The sequence below is a fragment of the Panthera onca genome, chromosome A2 (assembly GCF_046562875.1).
Source record: "Panthera onca isolate mPanOnc1 chromosome A2, mPanOnc1 haplotype 2, whole genome shotgun sequence".
NCBI classification, from domain to species: domain Eukaryota; kingdom Metazoa; phylum Chordata; class Mammalia; order Carnivora; family Felidae; genus Panthera; species Panthera onca.
In genome coordinates this window covers 151,099,039-151,123,977 of record NC_138340.1, presented here as the reverse complement: position 1 = coordinate 151,123,977, position 24,939 = coordinate 151,099,039, and the positions used below count along the sequence as shown (strand labels likewise).

The window sequence follows — 24,939 nt, the reverse complement described above, 5'->3', positions numbered from 1 at the left end:
GGGGCGGGGTCGAGAGCGGGGCGTTCCGCCGAAGGGAAGAGGAAGAGGAAGTTGGGGGAGGATCCTAGCTGGGAGTGAACCGGAAGTGTAAGCGCTCTTGCTTCTCTTCGGCCAGGCGGAACCTGCTCTGCTGGGCCCGGTGGCCGCAAAAGAACTTTCTATCTCCCGCCCCAACGGTCGCCGCGGCCAACTGCCTCGCCCGCCTGGCAGCCTTTCCCGCCTTCTCTTCCCTTCGGCTCCGCGCGGCCCTGTCTCCCTTTCGCCCCGCGGTATCCGCTTGCTGCTACCACCGCCTCCTCGTCTTCTGCCCGGCCGAGCGGCCCGCCCCGCTGCAGTGATGTGCGACAAGGAGTTCATGTGGGCCCTGAAAAACGGAGACTTGGATGAGGTGAAAGACTATGTGGCCAAGGTAAGCGGCGACGAGTGGAGTACGCGAGAGCACGGAGGTGGGATGCCGATGGATGGGGCTGAGGAAGCTGACGGGAGCTGGGTTGGCGGGGGTGGGGGCGGCGGGGGGTGGGGGGAGGAAAACCAGCCGGGATGGAGGTGGCACCGAGGAGAGAAGGGAGTCCGGGAGCGTCTATATTGAGGGAAGGGGTCCTGATGACGCGGTCGCGTTCCGTGCCAGGTAAACTGCTCGGTGGTTCAGTCAGGCTCTTGTCCGCCTGCCTCCCTGGGGGGAGGGGAGGAGTGGTCACCCTCTGTTAGGGTCCCTTCTGAGCCCTGGTCACTTGAGTCTGGCCCTCTTCTATGCCTGAGTTGCTTAAACCTTGCTTTGAATGGGGTAATTCTCCATCTTGGACCTGCCGGTTGCTGAATGAATCAGAGGAACGTCTTCTTGAACTTTGAGCCGGTTAAGAATTTAAAGTAGTCATTGACCGTGAAAAAAGAGTGCCGAAAATAGCAATGGTTAAAATTCTGAAACTTGGTATCACTTCACTGTGAAGCCTTCGCTTTGGGTGTGGCCTTTTTGGTCTCCCACGCTACAACACATACATCCTTGCTTCAAGTGGTAACGTTGTCCATTAGCGCCGGGGTATTTAAGATACAGAATAGTTTTCCAGCAGGCACGTTAACTTCAGTTACTCCGTGTTGATCCTTGATCCCATCTGAAGTGAAATGCCTAAACGTGTAAAATAGTGTGCCGTTCATTCACAGTATATTTGGGGGTAGGATCATGATGAGAAAAAACTCATCTCAAATCTACACTCAAAATGCAAAATTGAATCTGCATGGTGGTGGAGTGGTAACATTCCAGGCCGACCTGCCTCTGGACCCCAGAACTGTGCCTTTTGTAATTAGGAGAGTACTTACGTGTTTTTTGTTTTGTTTAATTCAGTGGTAATGTTAAAAAAAAAAAAAAAAAATCCCCAAAGTGTAACCTTAAGACATAACCTTGGAGGACATCTTCTAAAAAGTGTAACTTTAGGACATAGCCGTGGGGGGCATCTGACTCACCTTCTAAGAGTGTGAGAACTGGTTCTGGATTTTAGTTCTTCAAAGGATATGCCCACTGATGTGCTGCTTTGTCTCCAGAGATCTGTTAGGAAGCAACTAAGCAGAAGCAGAGTTTCTTAAAACTTGCAGGATTGTGCAAGGCAAGCTGCTGCTGCTGTTTACTCTGTTTAATAAATACCATTACAATTTAGACTTTCTGCTTGCAGATCATGTGTTTAGCTGTTTGCAGTGGATTTGTAGGATGCCTTCTCACTGCCCTTTCAGCTAGTGGTAGTCTGAAACCTAACTTACGGGATGTTTCAATACAAAGTTTAAAGGAAGAAATTACTGGGGCGCCTGGGTGGCTCAGTTGGTTAAGCATCCACTCTTGGTATCTGCTCAGGTCCTGATCTCACAGGTTGTGGGATCGAGCCCTGCAGCAGGCTCTGCACTGACAGCATGGAGCCTACTTGGGATCCTCTCTCTCTCTCTCTGCGCCTTTGCCTTGCTTGTGCGCTCTCTAAATAAATAAATAAACAGACATTAAAAAAAAAAAGATGTGCATGAGAGGAAAACTAGACATTCAAAGAAAAGGAAGTATTAACTAGTTTATCCGAAAAGGTTTGACTGTCGTGTAATCCTATGAACAGTGAGCTTTTTCCTTAGTTTTATTGAGTAATTTGAGTCTCTTAGAATACCGTTTGTTTTGTTAATGAAAAATAACAACAACCGAAACCGCCAAAAACCTGCACTCCAGTTTTTACTGACTGAGTTCCCTTCAGGTGTCTCTTCACACTCTCAGGTGCTTATAAGATAGTTTCTTCTGTTCTGCAGCCGTCTTCCCTGCTTACTCATTGACTCATCGTTTTCATCTGCCAGTTTATGATACTCTACTCATTATGACACTCTGAACTTACGTAATGTGCATTTATCTAAGTAACTGCAAAGAAAGTACATAAAGCACCGTTTGGAGTCCTCTAGTTTTCCTTGTAAGCAGTAAGAGCCTTTAAAATATTCTTCTCTACTCCTGTGAAGATGTCTCGCATAGTTAGTATACACGAATGGACCTGTAGGTGAAGCATTTTAGTATTCTCCCTCTTTTAGTATTTAAAAAAATCAGTAATTTTACTTTTCTACCTGCTTCTGACTTAGATACAGAAATCTAAATATGGAGAGCCATAAATTACTGGTTTGGGGTGAGTTCATGACTCTGAAAAGTAAGTTCAGAGTCCCCAGACCATTGAAAATTGTCTATCTTTAAATGGAAAAAGCAGCATATAGAGAAGATTTTAGGTTAATCCGTATTAAATGTTCATCTGTAACATTAAAACAATGTCTGAGACAGTTTGGCTTCTTGACTGACCAAGATACCATACTTGGTTCATTCGTTTTTCGTGGGCACCTTTCAGGTCCCAAGCACTTTGCTAGGCCAGGCCTGATAGTGAAGAAATCGGACACAGTGCTCAGGAAACTTAAGCATCTGTATTCAGCAGACTTGTGTGGGAAAACTGTCATACTTTTAAAGAAGTTTGAAAACTGTAAGTAACATCTCACATAAAATTTGGTTTGTCCATTTGGAAAACGAGAAAGCCGGGAAGTAAGATAATCACGAGCAGCAGTAGTAGATACTCGTAGCCCCATTTTCAATCTATATACTTCTGGGTGACATTACCCTTGCCTTGTCTGCCATTTTTGCCTGTGTGTTAATTTCTTCCATTGGACTTCATTCTGCTCTCACCTGAGCTCCAGACTTTCTAATGGATAGTTCTGTTCAGATACATTTGATTGACCCCACATTGCCCTCTCCAAAACTGTTTTCATTTTTGTTGTCTCCATTTCGACTAATGACATCATGACCCAGCCATTTCCCCAAATGAGAAATTGAGGGATCTTCCCAAATTTCTGCGTGTTATCAAGACTACCTTCTTAGTCTCTCGTCCATTCTTTACTCTCCATTCTTATCACGACCTTAGATTAATTGCTGTGTCTTTCCCACGTGGACTGTATTTTCCTTGACTATAGTATTCCTCTCTTTCCTCGTCAACTTGCACATCTTAGGGGAGGGAATCTCTCTGTCACGTGAATTCTGGGCATGTTGTCTTTTTCGGCCAACCTCCTTCACTGCCCTCAAAATACTTTTATGATTCCCCATTATTAGTTTTTTACTTTTTAAGTAAAAAACTTATGGCTTTTTAAGCCATCTATTCCGTAAGTACACTCTGATCTGGCCGGGGCCTGCCTTTCTGCAAGCACTGTCTACAGGTCCTCTGCCCCAGACCCTGCCAGCTGTTTCTTACTTGTACATCTTTCTGTGCACTCTTTTCTTCCTCCCTGAGCAGGTCTGCTCACCTCAATCCCTAACCCCCAACCTCGTGAGCTCCTCTTAGTGCACACATATCACTTCTTCCAGAAAAACATGTGATTTCAAATGGTACACTGCTTCTTTTACTGTTTCACTTACCAGATTGCTGTGACTTTGTTTACATGTCTGTCTTTAATTAGGCTCTGAGTCTCTGGAGCTTAGATATTATATTCTTTTTCATCTTTGTATCTCCAGTACAGTGCCAGGGAATTTCACACATTAAAAGCATATGTTCTGAGAAATTCTTTGTCTTAACTTAGCTACAGTTTCAGCATACTTCATTAGCAATATAATTGCTATTGATTACCATTGACAGAGTGATTTATATTGCCAGGTACTAGACGATACTCTGCAAGATCTTTACCAAAATTTTCATTTGCTTTTTACCAAAGCATTTCAATATAGCTAATAGTATCCCCATTTTAAGGATAAGGAAATTGAAACCTCAGAGAAGTTAAGCAACTTAACAAGGCCACAAAGTAGCACAACTGGGATTTAAACCTAGAGCTGTCTGACTCTACAGCCCATATTTTTTTCTCACTGTATCAGTCTTCCCCGAAATGGTTATCTGGTGTCTTAGCTCAGAGTAGCTTAGCATCAGCACCTTAAGAAAGAGAAAGGGGCTTATAAGAAGTAGGCACAAGTTACCTCTGATTATGAATAACGACATAGAAAAATGGCTACAATTAACAGTTTGGAAATAGCATAGAAACAGTATCTCTTATAAACTTTAAATCTCACTGGGGGGCTGTCTTTGCTCAGTGTACATCTGTAAAGAGATGGATAGTTTGATAGCTTATGGAAACTTGTATTTATAGTCACACAGTTTTGGGGGCTTTTTTTAAGATTTTTTTTTTAAGTTTCTTCTACACCCAGTGTGTTACTTGAACCCACCACTTTGATCACTTTGATACCAAGAGGTGGATGCTCCACCGACTGAGCCAACCGGGTGCCCCAGATAGTCACACAGTCTTAATTTATATGTGCAATTATGATCCTGCGCGGTACAAAAAACTTAAATTGTGTCTGTTTGCTTTAAGAAACAAAAGTTAAGTATTGAGATTTCTTTTCAGTGGTTTAAATTAAATAGACTGCAGGGGCGTCTGGGTGGTTCAGTTGATTAAATGTCCGACTCTTGATTCCTGCTCAGGTCATGATCTCATAGTTCATGAGTTCAAGACCCGCATCAAGGTCTGTGCTGACAGTGAAATGCTTGCTTGGGATTCTGTCTCTCCCTCTGTCTGTGCCCCTCCCCTGCTCGCTTTCTCTCTCTCTCTCTCTCTCTCTCTCTCTCTTTCTCTCTCTCTCTCCCCCCCCCTCTCTCCCTCCTCCTCTCTTTCAAAATAAACTTTAAAATATATATAAATTAAACACATTGTAATTTTTTCAAAAAGTATGTTCTTAAAATTTTGTATGTTTGAGCACTGTGATGCCAAGTGTAAGTATAATTTCACTTACACATCATATAATTTCATTTACTTATCACATCAACCCATGAGCATAGTTAATGTTGCTAACCCCCATTTTAGAGACTAAGAGACTGAAGCAAAGATTAAATAGCTTGCCCAAGGTCATAAAGGTCTTGACTAGTGAAGCTGAGATTTGAACTCTGACTTCACAGTTCCTTGCTATGATACTTCAGCATGCCATTGACCTCCATTTCTCAGTAATGCTAGGTAACTCAGGAGATGCTGTATTATTGAGTATACAAGTGTTAAAAATAATCACAGCAGGATGGTAATTATCCATTGAGACTACTTAGGGGTGACTTTTTTGGTAGATTTTGAGGATCCAGCTGTCCTAGATAGAGGTGAATGCTTATGAGATGTATTGATAAGTTGCCCCTTATCTCCAGCAGGTCCCATACATGTAGTCTCTTGTTTACATGTGCTTCTTTTTCACTTGCTGTGAAATACTATACATCAGGTCTGTAACTTCCCTTTCTCTGTGGTTTCCCTTCTTTCTCAGGCCCCCATTCTAATTACATCTACCTTTGACACCCTGGTAGGTTTTAAAAGCAACAATTGTGCACTCTTTGAAAGGATAGGATCTCTTGAACCTGAGAAAAGTATCAACTCTAATCTTGAGAAATTGCCAAGACTTACTGGGATCACTTTTCACTTTCCTAATAAAATTGGCAATTTAAAAACAGTCCTAATTCAGTCTGTCTTGCATTTATTCATTTTAGGTGGTTTCCCTTTTCTCCATTCCTTTTTTAGTATATGTGCTGCCGAAGCGAGCACACTCTCCATTCCTTTTTTAAATTGACAGTTTCTTATATCGAAAAGATTTGTTGCTGTGTTATGTATGCCCTTTCTGCATCAGGGCTGGTGACTCCGTCAGAAAGCAAATATATCAGCTTGTATAAATACAGGTGCCCCCAGAAGGTATAGAACGTTTAGTGTAGATACTTTTTTTTCTATTAGTCTGGTGTTTGGTTTGTTTTGTTCTGTTTTAATGCAAAGGAAGACCTTTCTTATATTGGAAGGCTCGTGTTCACTCAGATGTCCATAGGCTATATATAGTGTTTTGCTCTAAAATTTTAGATAGTATCCTTACACTAGTGCAGACAATTAAAAGCGCAGTAAGTTAAAGCCAATTTAATTATAAAAACAACATAAGCTTATTATTTAAAAGACAACTCTGTGTTGAATAAAATAAATAGAGACGAAGTCTCTCATTGCTCACTCCTCCTCCCCAGGTGGTTTCTTTAAAGTATGGCTTGTTAGGTGCCTGGATGGCTCAGTCCATTAACTGTCTGACTCTTGATTTCAGCTCAGGTCATGATCTCATGGCTCTAGAGTTGGAGCCCCATATGGAGCTCAGCGTTGACAGGTTGGAGCCTGCTTGGGATTCTCTCTCTCTGCCCCTCCCCTACTCGCTCGCTCTCTCTCTCTCAAAAAATAAACTTGAAAAAGAAAATAAAATATAGGTTGTAGTAGGTATTTTCAAGACAGAAAAGCATAAAAAAGACAAAAATTGACCTATAATTCTACTATCTAGATAATTGCTGTTAACTTTGAAAACTGAAATTCAGGAACAGATTAAAAAATGCAACAGCTATGGCTCCCTTCCCAGGTCTCTTTGAACAAAGTGAACCATTCTTAACAGTTTCACCTAATTGCAGAAAAGCACTGGAAATTTACTTATCTATTTCCCCACTTAAAAAACGATTCTGTGTATACATACCTTCTGCACTTTGCTTTTTTTAATTCCTTAATAATTCATCTTAGGTTCCACATTGAAATTTATTTATCCTCTCCTTTTTTTTTTTTTTTTTTTTTTTTTACCGGTGGGACACAGTGTCCTGTTTTCTGTTTCATCGATGTACCATAGTTTATTTGACTAGTGTTCAATGCAAACATTTTTTCTGGCCTATTTTTGTAATTAAACAGTGCTGTCATGATTACCTATGTATAAACCTTGACAGCTTTTGAGGCTATATCTGTATTACCCTCCTGAGAAAGTTTTATCAACCTAGCCACAAATCAGTAAGCACGTAAGACTAATTATTCTCTCACAACATCAGCAGCACTGGCCATCATGACACTTTGTAGTTTTTGCTGTTTGAATAGGTGAGAAATGATACATTGCTTCAAATTGCATTTCTTTAATAAGAAAATCCAACATCAGATCTTTAGCATTTGTGTTCTTTTCCCCCAATTTCTTGTTTATTTCTTCTGTTCAGTTTTCTGTTAGGTAGTTGGTCTTTTTTTTATTGATTTGTATGAGCCCTTTATAAATTAAGGAATTTAGTTTTTTATCATGTGTTTTGCAGGTATTTTTTCCAGTATGTCTTTTGACTTCATCCATTTTGTTTTTCTATAACAGTCTTTACTTTTTATGTGGTAAATCTCACTTTTTCCCCTTGTGTGACTTGGATATTTTCTATTACAGAGATCTCTTTCTTTATAAGATTATAAATTTGGTCTTCTAGAATTTTTTTTCTTTTTCTTTTTTTTTTTTTTTTTGGCATTTTAGGCAGTTGATACTTCTGTTATCTATTTTGAAGTAAGCCACAAAACAGGAGTGTAGTTTGTGTGTTTTTCTGACAGTTTGTTTCCGTACCATTTATTGTGTAATTTTTTAATTTGTTCCTGAATTAATAATCTGAACTACTGTCTTCATCATAAACAGAATTCCAGTATGTGTTTGGATTTCTTGCTCTATTTCGCTCCATACTAAATTGTTTTAGTTACTGTAGCTCCATTATTTAGTATGGAGTAGAGCCATTTTCCTCTTATATCCTTTTTAGAATTTTTGTAGAAAGGTTCCTTTAAGATTTTTTTCCCTTTTCTTTTGTCTCAGGGAAAATGGGAGCATTTTTTGAATGACTTCAAACTTAACCCTTATGTCTCCATAAGCATTAGACATTTTTTTTCCTAGAATGCTGGTATCATGTAATCTAAAGACCATAACGCTTTAGATTTTAATTCACTATGAACTATCTTAAGATCAGAGGATATAGTGCAGCATGGGAATATTCTATATCAAAGTATTTGTAACAGTGAAATTGTGTTTAGGCAATCAAATCACAGCTGAATTGATAATTAAGAGTTAATAGGTACTATAACAAAGGCTACCTTACGGTAAGAAATACGACTGAAATTAATTTTTTTGCAACTGTATCTTTATTAATAGTTCTGATAAGCTTGGGAGGTTGGTTTTTCTTATTCTTTTTTCTTTTCTTTCTTTTCTCTTTTTTTCTTTTTTTAGTCCACAAAACATTACAAAGATGGAGAGGGGCTGTGATTACTGAAAGCAGTGAGAGAAGAAACAAAAACATGAGCTGACCCAAGAAAATGAAGGGCCAAGAGTCATATTACCTTAAAGTTCTAGAGGCCCATACAATAATGAATATGTATGAATGTAACTGTGAGCTTCATGAATAGTTTAAATTTGGTCCACTTTTCTCTTATTTAAAAAAATCAGACAAGTGTATATTTTGGAAAGATTTCTATTTGACTGTATAAAATAAAGAACATTTTGATACTTAGGTCTAAATTCTTGACCTTCTGAAAAATTTAGGCATCCAAATAAGGGGGTTTTAGAAGCTAAAACACTCTCCTTAGGGAATTTGGAATTTCATTGTTGATTTAGCTATCATGTTAATGGCTTTGGAATTAAACCCTCTAGCTGTGGTTCTCTTAACTAACTGGATCACTTTGAGTGAATGAGTTAACTGCTCAGAACCAGAGTTTCCTCAATTGGGAAAAAATGAGGATGTTTATAAGACCCTCTTGATATATTTAAACTGTGTACCTTTGTCCCTGGCATGTGGTGAAGTGTTAGCCAATAAACGTTAAGCCATTGTTACTCATGATAGTGACCATAAATATGTTTAGAAGCAAAGCTACTTAAATATCCATCTAGTCCACCTCCCTTATTTTGTAGAGGAGGAAAAATTAGATGTTAAAAGGCTTGACCCAGATCATACTGCTAACAGGTATTAGGATTTTAATGTAGTTTTCTGGAACCAGAACAGATTTTTTTCACTATATTATGGTATTTTATAATAAAGTACTTTATACTTTATTACGTCTGATGGAATATTTTTTGCCTACCCTATCTGCTTAGTAAATTTCTGCTTATTTTTAAGTTCTTGTTCCGCATAGCATTCACTGTTTGTGCAGTTAATTCCTCATTTATGCCAATGTGGTATCAAATATAGATATAGAATCTAATATAGAATATAGATATCTAATACAGAACTTTTTCACTGTGTTTATGCTGTAGTGCAGTGTTTCTTACACCGGAGAGCTATGGGCTCCTGATTTGACTGACAAGTCCCTAGACTTGAATTTGAAAAACAGTGGTTGAGAAACTCAGATCTTGTTCTGTAGAACTCTTGCTCCTGTCTTTAAGTTTTGAATGTTCAAAAAGAGTTTTTGTCTTACTGACTGGTTTAAAAAAAAAAAAAAAGGTGCATGTGTAGGAGTGAATCGCTTGTTACCATTTAGATATTGAATAGTGCCTCTCAAACTTGAGAACTCAGAGATTACCTCCCCGCAAAATATTGTGTAGATATTTTTTTATAATTTTTTTTTAATGTTTATTCATTTTTTGAGAGACAGAGAGAGAGACAGCTTGAGCGGGGAAGGGGCAGACAGAGAGGGAGACACAGAATCCGAAGCAGGCTCCAGGCTCTGAGCTGTCAGCACAGAGCCCGACGTGGGGCTCGAACTCACGAACTGTGAGATCATGACCTGAGCCGAAGTCGGACGCTCAACCGACTGAGCCACCCAGGCGCCCCAATATTGTGTAGATCTTGATTTAAGGTGCAGTGTTTGTAGTGGGGCTTTTGTCTTTTTAGGGGTGGAGGTTCCCAGAATTTGAAGGCCCTTCCTTCTTATATAGTAGGAGTCTTGGTGAAATGCAAGGCTTGGCTCCTACCACAGTAAAAGCCAAAAAGGACAAATAACTTGCTTCTTCCTGCCTGCACTTAAGAAATGGGCCCATAATCCATAACCCTAATTGGATGCTTTTACCTGGAGCTGATACAAAGACTCGGGCACTGTAACGGATGCAGTGGCAGCAGTAAAACCTGCAGTTTCAGAAAGAGAAGTAGTGTTGTGTCCATTGTGGCCTCTCTTCTGTGCCCAGATGATTCTCTGAACATTTTGGTTTTATTTCTTGTTTTTAAGCCTCTTTCATTGCTGTACGTTTACTCAGCTTGGGTCTTCAACCTTCCCAATAATTCTGAGAGATACTTGTATTATTTGTTTAATGCATTCCATTTCTGTTCATCATTATGAATTGGTTTCCACTGCTTATAATTAAGAGCCCCGTATGAATTTTTACCTGCCTATTCTCCATTATTATGCCGTGAACTTTTTGAAGATAAAAAATCATCTTGTGTTTCCAGTATTTATCACATTGTCTCTTTTCTGCCGTATAGTTAAGTTTGGGTTGAATTGGTATTCTGGGAACTAACCCTTGCTTTGTTGTTTCCAAAGTTGTTTTACCATATTCCTCTTTGTGACAGTTGTTTTTCGTATAAATGATGTTCCTTCATTTCCTCTCTTGAAAATGGCTATTTTCAAAGTCTTTGTTTTAAACTCAATAAGTTCCGCCCAACTTTTTCACACTATTACAATAGTTGTGGAATACAATGACAGTGACGGTAGTTGCCTAGATATAACACCACCTTCCGCTTGTAACCTCTCATGGCCATCACTTTAGAATTTCAGTGATGAATTTTTAAAACCATACAGTCTGAGTAAAAGTGAAGGTAGTTTTATGCTTGTTTTCTTGTGAAGAATAAGCAGCATCATTGCTTTTTCATTGGTAATAATGAACAAATATTAAAATCTATACTTAATGCCACGTTGCTTACAACAGTATGAAAGCACGTGGACCATCCAACCAATAAAATTGAAAGCTTTCCAGCTGCAGACCAATTCCTTGGAAAACACCTTTATTATTTAAAGCTCTCTTTAGAAGAGTAATTATACTTTCACTTAGCATTCCAGCACACCTGGGTTTGAGTGCCAACCCTACCACGTACTAACTTTGACCAAGTTGATTAATTCCATGAGCCTCAGCTTTCTCATCTGCCAGTAGGGATTGTAGTAATAACCAATTCAGATGTTTTATCTCATTTTTAAAAGAGATACTGAATGTAAGATTCAGCATAGCATTACCTAACAGATTATAACTGCATAGCGCATGTCTGCAATTTGAGTTGCTTTTATGTAGATCCATTCCTAAGAGGAGTCTTAGGCCAAGGCTGTCTTAGGTTTTGTGAGCTCTACAGTCTCTATCATCAGTATTCATCTCTGCAGTTATGCAAAAGCAGCCATGGATGATATATAAGCAGATAAGCATGTCCCTGTTCCAGTTACACCTTATTTACGAAAACAGGCAGCAGGCCGGATTTGACCCATGGGTCAGAGTTTGCTCATCCCTGTATAACACCGAAGTTACAAAAACTGGCTTGTCTAATAAACTAAATTTTATTTCTTTCTCTTCAAGATTTTGAGATCTAAAGTAATTAACATGTATGATCAAACATAACACTTATTTTGGGGCTCAACATTTCCGAAAATATGATTCAGAAATCTTTCTGCTGTAAAGATATTGAAGGAAGAACAAGACTTGGAAAAGCCACATGTAGATAAGGGGATGAGAAAGAAAGTTCAATGAAATTCTCTAAAAGAAAAAGCAGAGTCTTAATAGTAAATTTGAAGCTTAGGCAAGAGGCCTAGAATTATTCTGAAAAATAAGAATCATTGCTTGTATACATGCAGATAAGAACTGATTTAAATCATTAAACTGAAAGGGAATTCTACAAAATCTTTTCGGTTATCAAAGGTCATTCTTCACCAGAATGTTCCAGAATTATTCTCTCTCCAGTCCTAATGCCAGTCCCACAACCTCACTTGATTTTCAAACTCTGGAAGAGGAAGAGAAGGCTAGTTAGTACAGTTTTCACTGGTTCATACATAATTCATTCAGCAGATACCATTAAGCACCTATAGTGCTTAGTAAGCATAGAACTTAACAACAGTGAATATTTCTGAGGATCCATTTTCTTCAGTAGGTTCATTTAAAAGGCTGTACAGGATAAACAACAAATAAGGTAGTTGTATAGGTTCTGAATAAATTGTTTTCCTATTTAAAACATGGCATACAAATAAAACTTAGAAAGCAACTATACAAATGTGTTTAAATTCTGCAACTACATAAAAATAGTAGACTGCTTTAAGAGCCAAGAAGTAGCCATATTTGATTGCAGTAGAGAGGAGAATCAGTGCTATAGAACTTCAAATTCAAAACGGAAGATAATGGGGCACCCGGGTGGTTCAGTCGGTTAAGCATCCAACTTCAGCTCAGGTCATGATCTTGTTGTTTGTGAATTTAAGCCCCACGTCAGGCTCTGTGCTGACAGTTCAGAGCCTGGAGCCTGCTTCGGATTCTGTGTCTCCCTCTCTCTGCCTCTTCCCCGCTCACACTCTGTCTCTCTCTCTCTCTCTCTCTCTCTCTCTCTCTGTCTGTCTCTCTCTCTCTCTCTCTGTCTGTCTCTCTCTCTCAAAAATAAACATTAAAAAATTTTTTTTTGAAATGGAAGAATGGGAACAGAATGCCTTCTCTTTGAGTACTTACCCTGTGCAAGGTATGGTCCTATATAATAAATTAATATAGATACACATATAATTTAATCTCACATCTACCCAGGTAGGCTTAATCTCCATTTTATAGTTAGAGAAATGAAAATTAAGCAACTTGCTGAAATCCTACAGCTCGTAAGTAGAAGGACAGGATTTGATCTGACCCATCCAGGAGAGTACTCTTTTCCCATCATTTGCATTGAAATTTTTCAGAGCTACAAATGAAATAGATAGGGGGAAAATTGAAGACTATTACAGTAGGTAAAGCATTGAGATGGAACCAGCAAAAGATAGGGAAGAACATACAAGTTTGAACCAATAAATAGAAATACAAGTTTTCACAACTGAAAACACCCAAAATTGGACATACAGGGTCCCCATCTTTTATTCAAAATCAGTAAACACAAATGAGGAACAAGACACATCTTAGATAAAATGATTATGAAGTTTTTTTTGTTTCTGTTTTTTTAAGCCTGTATGCTCATGGGAAAAATTATAACATCAATTTTAAGGGGTTAAGTCATCTTCCCTTTTTTTTTTTTTTTAAGTTTTTTTTTTTAACGTTCATTCATCTTTTGAGAGACAGAGACACAGAGCGTGAGCAGGGGAGTGACAGAGAGGGAGACAGAATCCAAAGAAGGCTCCGGGCCCTGAGCTGTCAGCACAGAGCCCAACGCAGGGCTCGAACTCACAAACCATGAGATCATGACCTGAGCCGAAGTCAAATGCTTAACCCACTGACCCACCCAGGTGCCCCCCTTTATATTATTTTTGATGGTACTGGAAAACAGTGAAACAAGCATTTGTGTCAGGAATAAAACCTATAACATGAATTCAAGTTGTCACTCCTGTACGATGGTGACAGAAAAACAAATCTTAAGAAAATATGTACACCCTCCCCTTCCCACTCAATAGATTTCTGTAGAGATTGCGTTTAAAATTGTAGGAATTGAATTACTCTTCCCCTTCTTTCACTCTTGCTCCCTCCTTTCCTTCCCTTCTCCCACTCCTTTCCTATCATGGGTTTATTTACAGATACAGACTTTAGGAATGTAAATCATTGGATCCTGACAGAAGATATTTCCCTGGCTACCTAAGATTTTAGGAATAAATTCCAGCTGTGGAGCCATGAATTAGTTTTCTTGAAAATGAGGCTAATTTTTGATCATATTAATTTTTCCAAATTGAGATACTAGTAATAATGTTTTGAGTGGATTTTTAAAATTTTGGTAGTCTTTCTAAATATAAATACATGCATTTTGTAAAAATTTCAATTTTATACCACCAGTAAAAATTTTAATACTTCACTGTTTCCATAGGAAAATTTCTAAGTATGACTAATGGCTTTAAAACCTGCCAAAGAAGAGGGGTAATTGGGTGGCTCAGTCGGTTAAGTGTCCGACTTCGGCTCAGGTCACGATCTCATGGTTCGTGAGTTCGAGCTCCACTTCGGGCTCTGTGCTGACACCTCAGCCTGGAGCCTACTTCAGAGTCTCTGTCTCCCACTTTCTCTGCCCCTCTCCCGCTCACTCACTCTCAAAAATAAATAAATGTTAAAAACAAAAAATTAAAGAAAAAAACCTCCAAAGAAGAAAAATAAAGTGAGCTTTTATTAAGTAAATCAACTATATAAAACTAAGTGACTGAAATAGTCATCTTGAAAAAAAAAACCAAACTTACATTAAAAGTTCTAAGTTGGGGCACCTGGGTGGCTCAGTTGGTTGAGCATCCAACTCAGACTCAGGTCATGATCCCAGGGTTGTGGGATCAAGGCCTACATCAGGCTCCACAATGAGCATAGATTGTGCTTAAGCCTGTTGAAGATTCTCTCTGCCTCCCCCCACCCCCCAACCCCTGTCCCCTGCTCACGCTCTTTCTCGCTCTTTAAAAAAAATAACAAAGTTCTGTGTAATATATAGATAGGGGAACATACCATAAAATTTGGGGCCTCACCTTTCATGGACCTTCATTTAAAAACATTTTTTGTTAGTAAAGAAGGTAAATGCTTAACACTTTTATTAGTTAAAAATACTTACAAAAATAAAAAGTTACGCATTACATTCGCATTTAAATTTTTCTCTGGTTCATATTTTATTTGATTTTCATTAGGTCTGTGTGATACTGGTGAGTAACTTAATGAACATGAATGTATAATTTGAACATATAATTCCAGAACCTTGAATAGTCCTAAATTAAGAATCCCAGAGACAGAAAAACATAGCTGTTTACATGAACTATGTTAAAAAACACAGGACTTTGGGTCACCTGGGTAGCTCAGTCAGTTAAGCGTCTGACTCCTGATTTTGGCTCAGGTCATGATCTCACCATTCATGGGATCAAGCCCTGCATGACAGTGAGAATCCTGCTTGGGATTCTCTCTTCCCGTCTCTCTGCCCCTCCCCCAAATGCACTCTCTCTCAGAATAAATAAATTTATTTAAACAAAAAAAACAAAAACAAAATAAAAATGCAGGGCTTTGTTTTATTTTGTAGTTCTCATCCTTAAACAAGTTATATGTGTTTTGTTTTTTTACCATGAGCAGGTTCTTTGTTAAAAAAAAAAATTTGTGCCAAATTATCAGGCATTATTACCATTGAAGTTTCTTAACATTACTACTATTTGTAGTGATTTTGTCAGTGAAAATAACCCTCAGTAGGTAACATGTCTGGGGTGACTGATCCTGGTAGCTTTTAGGTGACCACTTTGGTCAGGATCATCTGAGTAATGGTTTTAACTAACTAGTAATAAGAAGCTATTCAAAACAAATTTAAAATGTTTTCCGTGGATGCATTATTACATATTTACTAAATAGATGCCCATTAAATAAATGATTATTATGGGTGTTATTACTGTTCATTACTTTGAAATGAGTTCATATTTATAATATTGAAAGTTTGATGCTTTTGGTGTGGCAGATCTCTTCTGTTAACTTTAAAGAAAATATGTAGAAGTAAGAGCAAGTTGATTATATATTTCTCAGACCTACTTTTCTGTTGTGCCATCTACTTATATAATCACCTTTTTTTATTTGCTTTGCCTCTCAGTGGTAAATTATACGTGTGAAGCCATTGCTATGTTGTAATTTATAGCTCTGGTTCTTTTTATCCATTAATGTCACCAGTGCAGTAATACATGATTTTTATGTTATGTTATGTTATGTTATGTTATGTTATGTTATGTTATGTTATTGGCAAAGTTATATCCTAAGGCAAGGACTTTTAACCTCAAAGAGCAGGGGAGAGAAGACAGAGGGATAATTGTGGGAGGAGGGGCCATAGCATTCATCCAATTTCTTAAAGGCTCTGTCATTACAAAAATACTAAATACCATAGTCTTAAGGAAATTCTGAACTCCAAGTGAGGAAAGATAATAAATACTTAGCTGTAACTGGATTACTGGGAACATTGACTCAACATTATGGAATTTGTTAAATTTAATAGTTTTATGCATTCTTCTATCAGTTAGGTGTCCAGTATTAATTTACATGCTGTGCTACAAAATGGTCACACATATGCTAATTTAGTCTAGTCTCTGTTAAGTCGTTTTTGAGGACACTGGTTTCTTGTGACAGAACAGTATGTGCTTATGCCTTAGAACTCAGTTGCAGCAACATGTAGGTATCTTGGAGAACAAAGGAAGCAAATTACTTGCTTCTTTTCCCCTGAAAAAAGTCCTAAAAAAAGTTCTCTGCAGGAGTCAGATGACCGTTCCATTTGGAAATATTATAAAGAATGTTATCTCAATCTGAATATTTATTATTCAAATGAACCTAACGTGTAGTAGAGGCCTGAAAGAAGGTCTGGATCTAGTAAATATCTCCACCAAACCGTACTTCTGAAAAGCATATAAAAGGTTTGCTATTACAGACAAGACATCTGAAACTTTTCAACAGTATATACATATTTGTAAATGTGTTTTTATTGCATATTAAAACCATTTAGGAGACTAGATAAGGCAAACTTTTAAAAAATCTGGAAGAATCTAGTGAGAGCAAGATTGAGACATGCACAAAAATAGAAATACTAAGTAAACTACACCAAGTAAATTGTACTCCTCTGTTTGGACCATGGATGTTAGAGTTGAGCACTTCCTATCACAAAGCCCGTTGAAATTTTTTTATTCACCATTGTACCTAACCTGTTGTCCCTTATTTGCCTTAAACTTCCAGAAGCTATACTTAAAGTGAAGTAGTATTAGCAGCCCACCAGAAGAAATTTACTCTCTGGACCACGTAAGTGATTAGAATAACAATATCCCTAGAATATAGATAAAGCACTAATACTTGCCCTGTGTTACAAGTAAACATAATGAGCGGCGCCTGGGTGGCTCAGTTGGTTAAGCGTCCGACTCTTGATTTTGGCTCAGGTCATGATCTCATGGTTCGTGAGTTCAAGCCCTGCATCGGGCTCTGTGCTGACAGTGTGTAGCCTGTTTGAGATTCTCTCTCCCACTCTCTTCCCCTCCCCCATGCACGTATCCACGTGCTCTCTTCTCTCTCTCAATAAATATTTTAAAAAAACAACAAATAAACATAATGATACTCTAATGGCCACCATGTAATATTAGGTTATTTGCTGAGTACTTTGTCTACATTTTCTTTTAATTCTCATAAACATTTGATTTTAAAAAGATACCATGAAACATGGTTTTTATGGGTAAGGTAAATGAAGATTGAAGAAATTTAAGTCATGTGCCCAGGGTAACCAGGCTAGTAAATGTCAGACCAAGATTTGTCTCTAGATCTGTTGGATTCCATAAACCACTCATTCCATTGTATGATGAGTATTTTTGAAAGACTGAGGGAATAGAGAAATGGAGTTTCGTTTTTTGTGTGACTTAGTACAAACCTGTTGTCAAGAGAAAGTTTTAGAACCACGGTGACCGCACAGCTCATGCTATGTGAATGACAGCCATTATTACTTGACCTCATGAACTTGTCTTTTTTGTTCACTTCTGTACGTTTCTACCATGTAGAATGATGTCTGGCTCTTAGTGGGAACTCATAAATATTTGTTGAATAAATGACCAAATAAATGGCTCGTGAATGAAAAATATCTTTAATGCTTGAAGGTTTTAGAAAAGATCTAGAGCTGTGCATATGATGCTAAGAGTTTATATAGAAAGAGCTTGTAGCTATTCTCTATCCAGCAGATGAAATCAAGGATCAGATTAAGGAGTATCAGCTTGAGCTGAAAGTCACTGGCAAGATTTGGAATCTAAATGGCAGGAAAAGAAGTGTCCACATTCTGAACAGGAAGGAAAGTGTTAACAGAGACAGGGAACTAGTTGAATTTCATCTTGGCATTAGCAAACTGGCAGAAAAGGGGTCTGGATCTGGGTGGAGGTGGGGGAAGCTGGGACACTGTCTTGGGATTTAACTCTTGTCACCCAGTACATTAGGGATGTTCTGTGTTCATAAATGCTTTTAACTGCTTCTCAGGTATAATACAAAAAATAAGGAGATCAAATAAAAGAGATGCCAGGCCACTTTGATTTAATCATGTAAATAATCATTTCAAGCTTCATAATTGAAAAATAGTTTGTCATTATAAGACTTCTTTACCTTTGACATAGAACATTGCTCACTGTTTCTTTTATAATTTTTTATTCAGGAGGAACCCATCAAATTATTAGAGTACCTCCAAAACCAGGTATTAGTTGGCCAGTTTGCTTAAAATGAAAGATGAATTCAGCACCTGCTTGGACTCCTAGACTTTGACTCAAAATATTAAGACTTATTTTTTAAAATAAGCTTGGAGTTTTCTGCAGTTAGTCCTGAAAGTGTTGTACATTGTTCTTAATTCTTGTTCGTTCCACATGCTTTTTATAAGGATATATTTTGAATAGGTTTGTGAATAATTATTCTAAAGGAAATAATGGAGTGTGTGTGTGTGTGTGTACATAGAAATACTGGATTTTTTCCTTAAAATTGTTAAATGAACTCTTATTATTGATTTTTACAAAACTAGAAAAATAGACCTTTGAATTTGAATTCAGATGTTGTGAGGTTAATTTTCTTTGGAAACAAGGTGGATTGGATGAGGTTTCTGTACATTTTTTTCAATGGATTTTTAAATTTGTAAAAATTGTCATTACCTTGTAGCCAATATGGAAAGTTATCAGAATTAGTACTTAGAATTTTTGTTGTTGCAAGATCGTGGTAAAATTATAAATGTTTTCAAAGTCCAGTGTGAAGCAAAATACTGACTTTTTAAAAATTTATTTGAGAGAGAGAGAGAAAACCAGCGGGGGAGGGACAGAGAGCGAGGGAGACAGAGAATCCCAAGCAGGCTCTGTGCTGTCAGCATGCAACCGGACGCGCAGGGCGTCATCTCAGGAACCCATGAGATCATGACCTGAGCCGAAATCAAGAGTTGGGTTTTTTTTTTTTTAATTTTTTTTTAATGTTTGTTTATTTTTGAGACAGAGAGAGACAGCATGAACGGGGGAGGGTCAGAGAGAGAGGGAGACACAGAATCCGAAGCAGGCTCCAGGCTCTGAGCTGTCAGCACAGAGCCCAGTGCGGGGCTCGAACTCACGGACCGTGAGATCGTGACCTGAGCCGAAGTCAGACGCCTAACCGACTGAGCCACCCAGGCGCTAGAGTTAGGTATTTAACTGACAGAGCCACCCAGGCACCTCAATAACTGACAGATTTTTAAAAGCCATGTAATTTTATATTAATTTAACTAGCATTTCACAAAAGCTGTGGTTTTCCACGGTTTTGGGTCTATCCATAAGTAATAATCTTACCTTTAATATAATAATTTAATATTTTTACCTTCATTTTCAAAATAGTAATTCTAGTATTAAGCTCTTCTTTGCTTCATCGGTAATTTAGAACATTTACTGTTGGTTTGGTTGTATGTTATTTTTGTTTGTTCCTTTGGTTTTTTTGGTCCTGGTTTGTGTTTGCACTAAAGCTTTTAGTATTAATTTTTAGTTTTTATTGCATTGGGATTAGAGAACCATAGGTTCTCTACGGTTTAAACTTTGGAATGTATTGAGGTGCTCTTTGGTCTGTTATAATCAAGTTTTGTTAATCAGTGGAAGTCAAAGGTGTAGTTTCCATAAAGCACAAAGTTCAATATATATTAATTCCATCATAGTGATTATTAACCATGCCTGCCATATCCTCACCCACCAAAGATTGAGCTTATTGTGATAGTCCCTCACTGCCATGCTATGTTTGTCACTTGTTTTCTTGGTATTCTTCAGGTAGATTCACGACGAACAAACGTTTTTAAAATGTTGGATGGACATCTTTTTTGCATATACTTTCCTTTGTCTTGAATTCAACTTTGTTGTATATTAATTTTTTTTTTACATTTTAAAATTTATTTTTGAGAGAGAGAGAGACAGAGCACAAGTGGGAGAGAGGCAGAGAGAGAGAGGGAGACACAGAATCTGAAGCAGGCTCTAGGCTCCAAGCTGCCAGCACAGAGCCAGACGTGGGGCTCGAACCCACAAACCGTGAGATCGTGACCCGAGCTGAAGTCGGACGCTTAACCGACTGAGCCACCACAGGCGCCCGTATTGATATTAATTTTTTAGAATATGTGCCTGATATATTTTTGCCCATTCGTTTATGTTTTTCACACTTTCTCGTATTTTGTTTGTAGGTGTGCTCAAGTAGCAGCTTCTATTTGGATTTTTGTTTGCCTTTCTTTTTGTTAATGTTACTTAACAAAATCCAAGATTCATTCTTTATCTTTAAAGATAACCTGACCTAGTTGCCTTTTTTGTGGAGCAAAACCCTGCAAGTTATTAATTTGGTTATTCAGACCTTGGGTATTTGGCAGATATTTTCTTTTTTTTTATTTTATTTTTTGATGTTTTATTTATTTTTGAGACAGAAGGAGACAGAGCGTGAGCAGGGGAGGGGCAGAGAGAGAGGGAGACACAGAATCCGAAGCAGGCTCCGGGCTCTGAGCTGTCAGCACAGAGCCTGACACGAGACTCAAACTCACGAACCGCGAGACCATGACCTGAGCCGAAGTCAGACGCTTAACCGACTGAGCCACCCAGGTGTCCCGGCAAATATTTTCTTGAAAATGAAGTTAGTGAGCCTGTCAATTCAAGGAAAACAGCTAGTAGTTTTTATAGCCAGTGGTAAAATTCAAGCTTTAAAAGAAAATTCAAATTTTGGAACATTTATATCTGCCAGCTAGAGCCTGACAGCTTTCCAATACTTAGTTTACTGATGAGATTGGAAGTGTCATCAATGAATATGATTGTTTTGATATTGGAGAAAGAAATGTGTCAACATTTGGAATATCTACATCACTCAGTAAACCAATACTTTCTAAATGACCGATGCATGACATTACAAAATCATGCATATATAAGAGATCCATTCAAATTATAAATTGATGGTTTTAATGTAAGAGTATGAAATTCATTGATACAGTGTCCGATTTCCACAATGTAAATAATTAACAAACTACCACTTGTTGAGTTTTGGTGTAGTGTTAGAGAAAAGCCATAATTAACTGAAAAGGTCGTTAAAAGCATGTTAAATTTTTTACTTGTTCAACTACATATCTGTGAGAGGCCAAATTTTCATCATATATTTTGGCCAAAACAATATGTCAAAACAAATTGAATGTGGAAGCAGATATGAGAAGGCAGCTGCCCTCTATTAAAACAAACATTACAAAGATTCCCTGCCCCCCCCCCCAAAAAAGTAATACAGTGTCACCCTTCACTTTTTGGGGGGAGAAGGAGAGGAGGAATATAGTTATTTTTTATTTTTAAAAATCTCATTTACGTTAACATGCAATGTGCTGCTTTTTGTTATTTCTAAATGAATGAGTAAGTATTTTAAGTTTTTTACTTTAATTTCTAACTTGATAAATAACCATAGATACAACCATTATAAACAAAAACCCTTTGGGATGCTGAGAGTGAAGTGCCCGAGACTTCACTGCACTAGACGTCTTAAGGTGCCACTTACCTCCTCCTTCTCCCCTCCTGGGAACCACAGTGGTGTATTTTCTGATTTGCTGGTACCCAAGGCTGCCTTTGCCTTCACATGAGTGTTGATTTGCTTGGTGTGGAATGCATGAGTCATAATTTATTCTCTCTCAACTGCAGATCAGAGATTCTCAAACTTCTGCCTACCTTCAACATGTCTAAAGGACACCTCATACATCCCCCATTAGTGTTGCTGTCAGTAACTCTCCTCAGAGGGTTATACCTGATCCCCAAGTCCTCTCTGGATATCATTACTATACATAGCTTCTTTCTCTTGTCCTCTGGAATCCAGTGTTGTAGAGAGAGACCAGGCTAATTTAATTTTCTTTAGAGTTAATGTATTTTTTTATTTTATTTTATTTTTTTTTGTTTCTGTCCTTGTAAAACAGAAATTGCAAAACTGTATTACTGGGCAGGGGGAGTGGTGTGGCGGGGGTGTTCTATTGAATTTTGTCCATAATACAGTGAGCTTTTACGATCTGCAGATCTGTGGGCTCAGGTTTTTTGTTTGTTTGAGCCCAAAAAAGTTTACTTTTATAACTATTTCCCTTTGTTCTGACTTTGTATCATTTATAGATTTTTACTTTACTGTCTTTATATCATTTTAAGCATTTTCATTTATCACCTCAGTATTCTGGGAGAATTTCTTAAGCTTATTGTCAATTCTTTAATTACGTTTTCTTAATTTAGAGTTGGTAGGGCTGCCCAGCTCTCCTGATGTAAGTGCAGATTTTAATCTTTCAATTGCAGTTTTAATTCTCCTGCCAGATTTCACTTTCTCAGCCAGCTTCCTGTTTCCATCATCCTGGATCTCATTTTGTTCACTTTGCATGTTTGCTTGTTTTCTTCTTAAGATACTTTTTTCATAGAAACAATGTCTTTTGGATTCCATCTTGATCACTCTGAGTGCTTTCTAAAATTAAGTTTCTTGAGTCTTCAGTATGATTTTTCTTTTGCTGTAGTTTTCTTGTAGTTTTCATACACACACGCCCCATATTGTTTTTCTTCTGTTACTTATCCTTGAAAGGGGAAGAAAGCTGTCCAGACTGAGGGTGTGCAGACACACAGGACGTGAGGATTGCTCCTGACCACACATATCACCTGTCTTACACTGGAAGAATTCTAGTTTCTGGTGGCTCTGTTGGCCTGATGTGATATCTTTTATATTCTCTGTTGCCTCGTTCTAAAACACTACTTAAAAAATTCTAACTTGAGGCAGGAATGTGCCTTCGGTCTCTCTGTGACTCTGTCTCCACATAAAGTGGTTGATCCTTCGTGGGTAGAGAAATAGTGGATCACTTTTGTTTTCCTCCAACGGAAGTGGATTCTGCCACCAAGAGGAGACAGTGGGGGAGAAGAAACTTTTAGTAAACCTTTTCCCAGAGGGAATAAATGATTGAACAAGAGAGTGAGTTTTTTTTCTCTCTTGTAAAAGAAATCGAGAAGCAGGCGGTCCACGCCTGGTGCAGTGGCTTCATGGTCATGAGGTACTCAAGCTCCTTTTCGCGTGAGGTACTTGAGCTCCTCCGTTCTTAGTCACTTCTGTCTTCAGGATCACCTCATGGTCAGAATCGCTGCTGGAATTTCAGCCACCATTCTCTCATTCAAACAGGAACAAGAGAAGTAGATCTTCCAGTAAGTCTTTGAGGCACCATTCAACTTGTGTTCTCACCTATCAGCTCCTCCTAGGTACTGAGTTGCTGGGAAATGTGTGGTAGCTGAGCACATTGCCAACTTAATCAAGTCAGGATTTGTTGATAAAGAGGAAGGATAGAATGGTGATGGAATAGGTAATCTCTTTGCCGCAGTGGCACTATAGTAGGGCAACATGTAAGTCAATCACAAGGGCATGCTTCAGTAACACTGTGTAGTTCACGTAGTTGGCCAGTACAGTTGGTTTTCTGAGCTTTTTTGAGTTGTCTGTCTCTGTTTTCACAAAAGTTGAGGCAGGCACATCAGGAGTGTGTCCCTGAGAATCTATTACTTGTACTGGAGGTCAGTCTGCTTTCCTTTCCAAGTTTGTGGACACAACTTGGATGAAGTGAGAACTTCCAGACATTTAGGATTAGCATTGGGGTTTAATGTGTTCCTGTTGGTTTTAATTTTTTACTATTTTCATTACATTGTGGTAACCATGAGTTACCAGAGTGGGGTAACCATGCCAAGGAAAGAAAATATGGAATATTCTGGTTTAATTTAATGTGAGCAGGTCTGGTTTTCTTGGAATTTCACCATTTTATGTTCTCCAACTTCAGCATAGTATAATTCTGTACTACACATTCTGGTATTTTGACCCAGTCATATTTTAGTTTCTGTCGTAAAGCCAGGCATAGGCAGTGACTGTTCTTGTTTTTCTAAAGCACATAATCAACCTGTAAGTTACCCTTCCCCCTTTTCACCAAGGCACAGTGGTAAGGCTTTCCTCCACCACCACCCCTGCCCCGCATTTTGTGACCCAATTTCAGAGATGTTAAAATACAGGAAAATGTGTGCTTTTGAATGGATGGAATATGATATTGTTACGTTCTATAAAATAAGAACTTCAGTGGTATAGGGTATTTGGTATTAATCTACATGTCCAGAATTAGGAAAATATTTAGGTAAACTGGGGCACATCTGCTTGACAGAATATTATGTAGCTTTCAAGAAAGATAGCAAGGTATCTCATATGATGTATAATAAGTAGTGTGATTATAACTTTTTTAACTACTTTCACAGGAAAAAATGTAAACCAAAGTACAGCAAGGTAGTAATAATGGTTGTATTTTAGATGGCAAGACTCACTACTAGGAGAAAGATCTTTTATTTTTCCAAATTTTATTTAATGACCGTATTACTTTTTAAGTGTATTTGTGGTGGTCATGAGGTTGTTTGTAACACTTATGAAGGGATCAATTAGAAATAAATCCTGCTATGCTAACTTCCCTTTTTTTTTTTTTTTTTTTTGTAGTTCCTAGACCATTAGATAAAGGAAATCTCAAACATTTCATTGAAATTTTTATGTTTTAATGTTATGCTTGGATGAATGATGGTAAAGGATGGTTGGATAAGAGT

At 38.0% G+C, this 24,939-nt stretch overlaps 1 protein-coding gene across 1 annotated transcript in view; it reads left to right on the top strand.

Moving 5' to 3' along the window:
- Positions 1 to 52: 52 nt before the first annotated feature.
- Positions 53 to 24,939, top strand: part of MTPN (myotrophin) — a 58,473-nt gene continuing 33,586 nt past the window's right edge. The window contains exon 1 of the mRNA XM_060633217.3: positions 53 to 409. Coding sequence (XP_060489200.1) covers positions 338 to 409 — 72 coding nt within the window. The 5' untranslated portion in view covers positions 53 to 337. The remainder of the gene's footprint in view (positions 410 to 24,939) is intronic.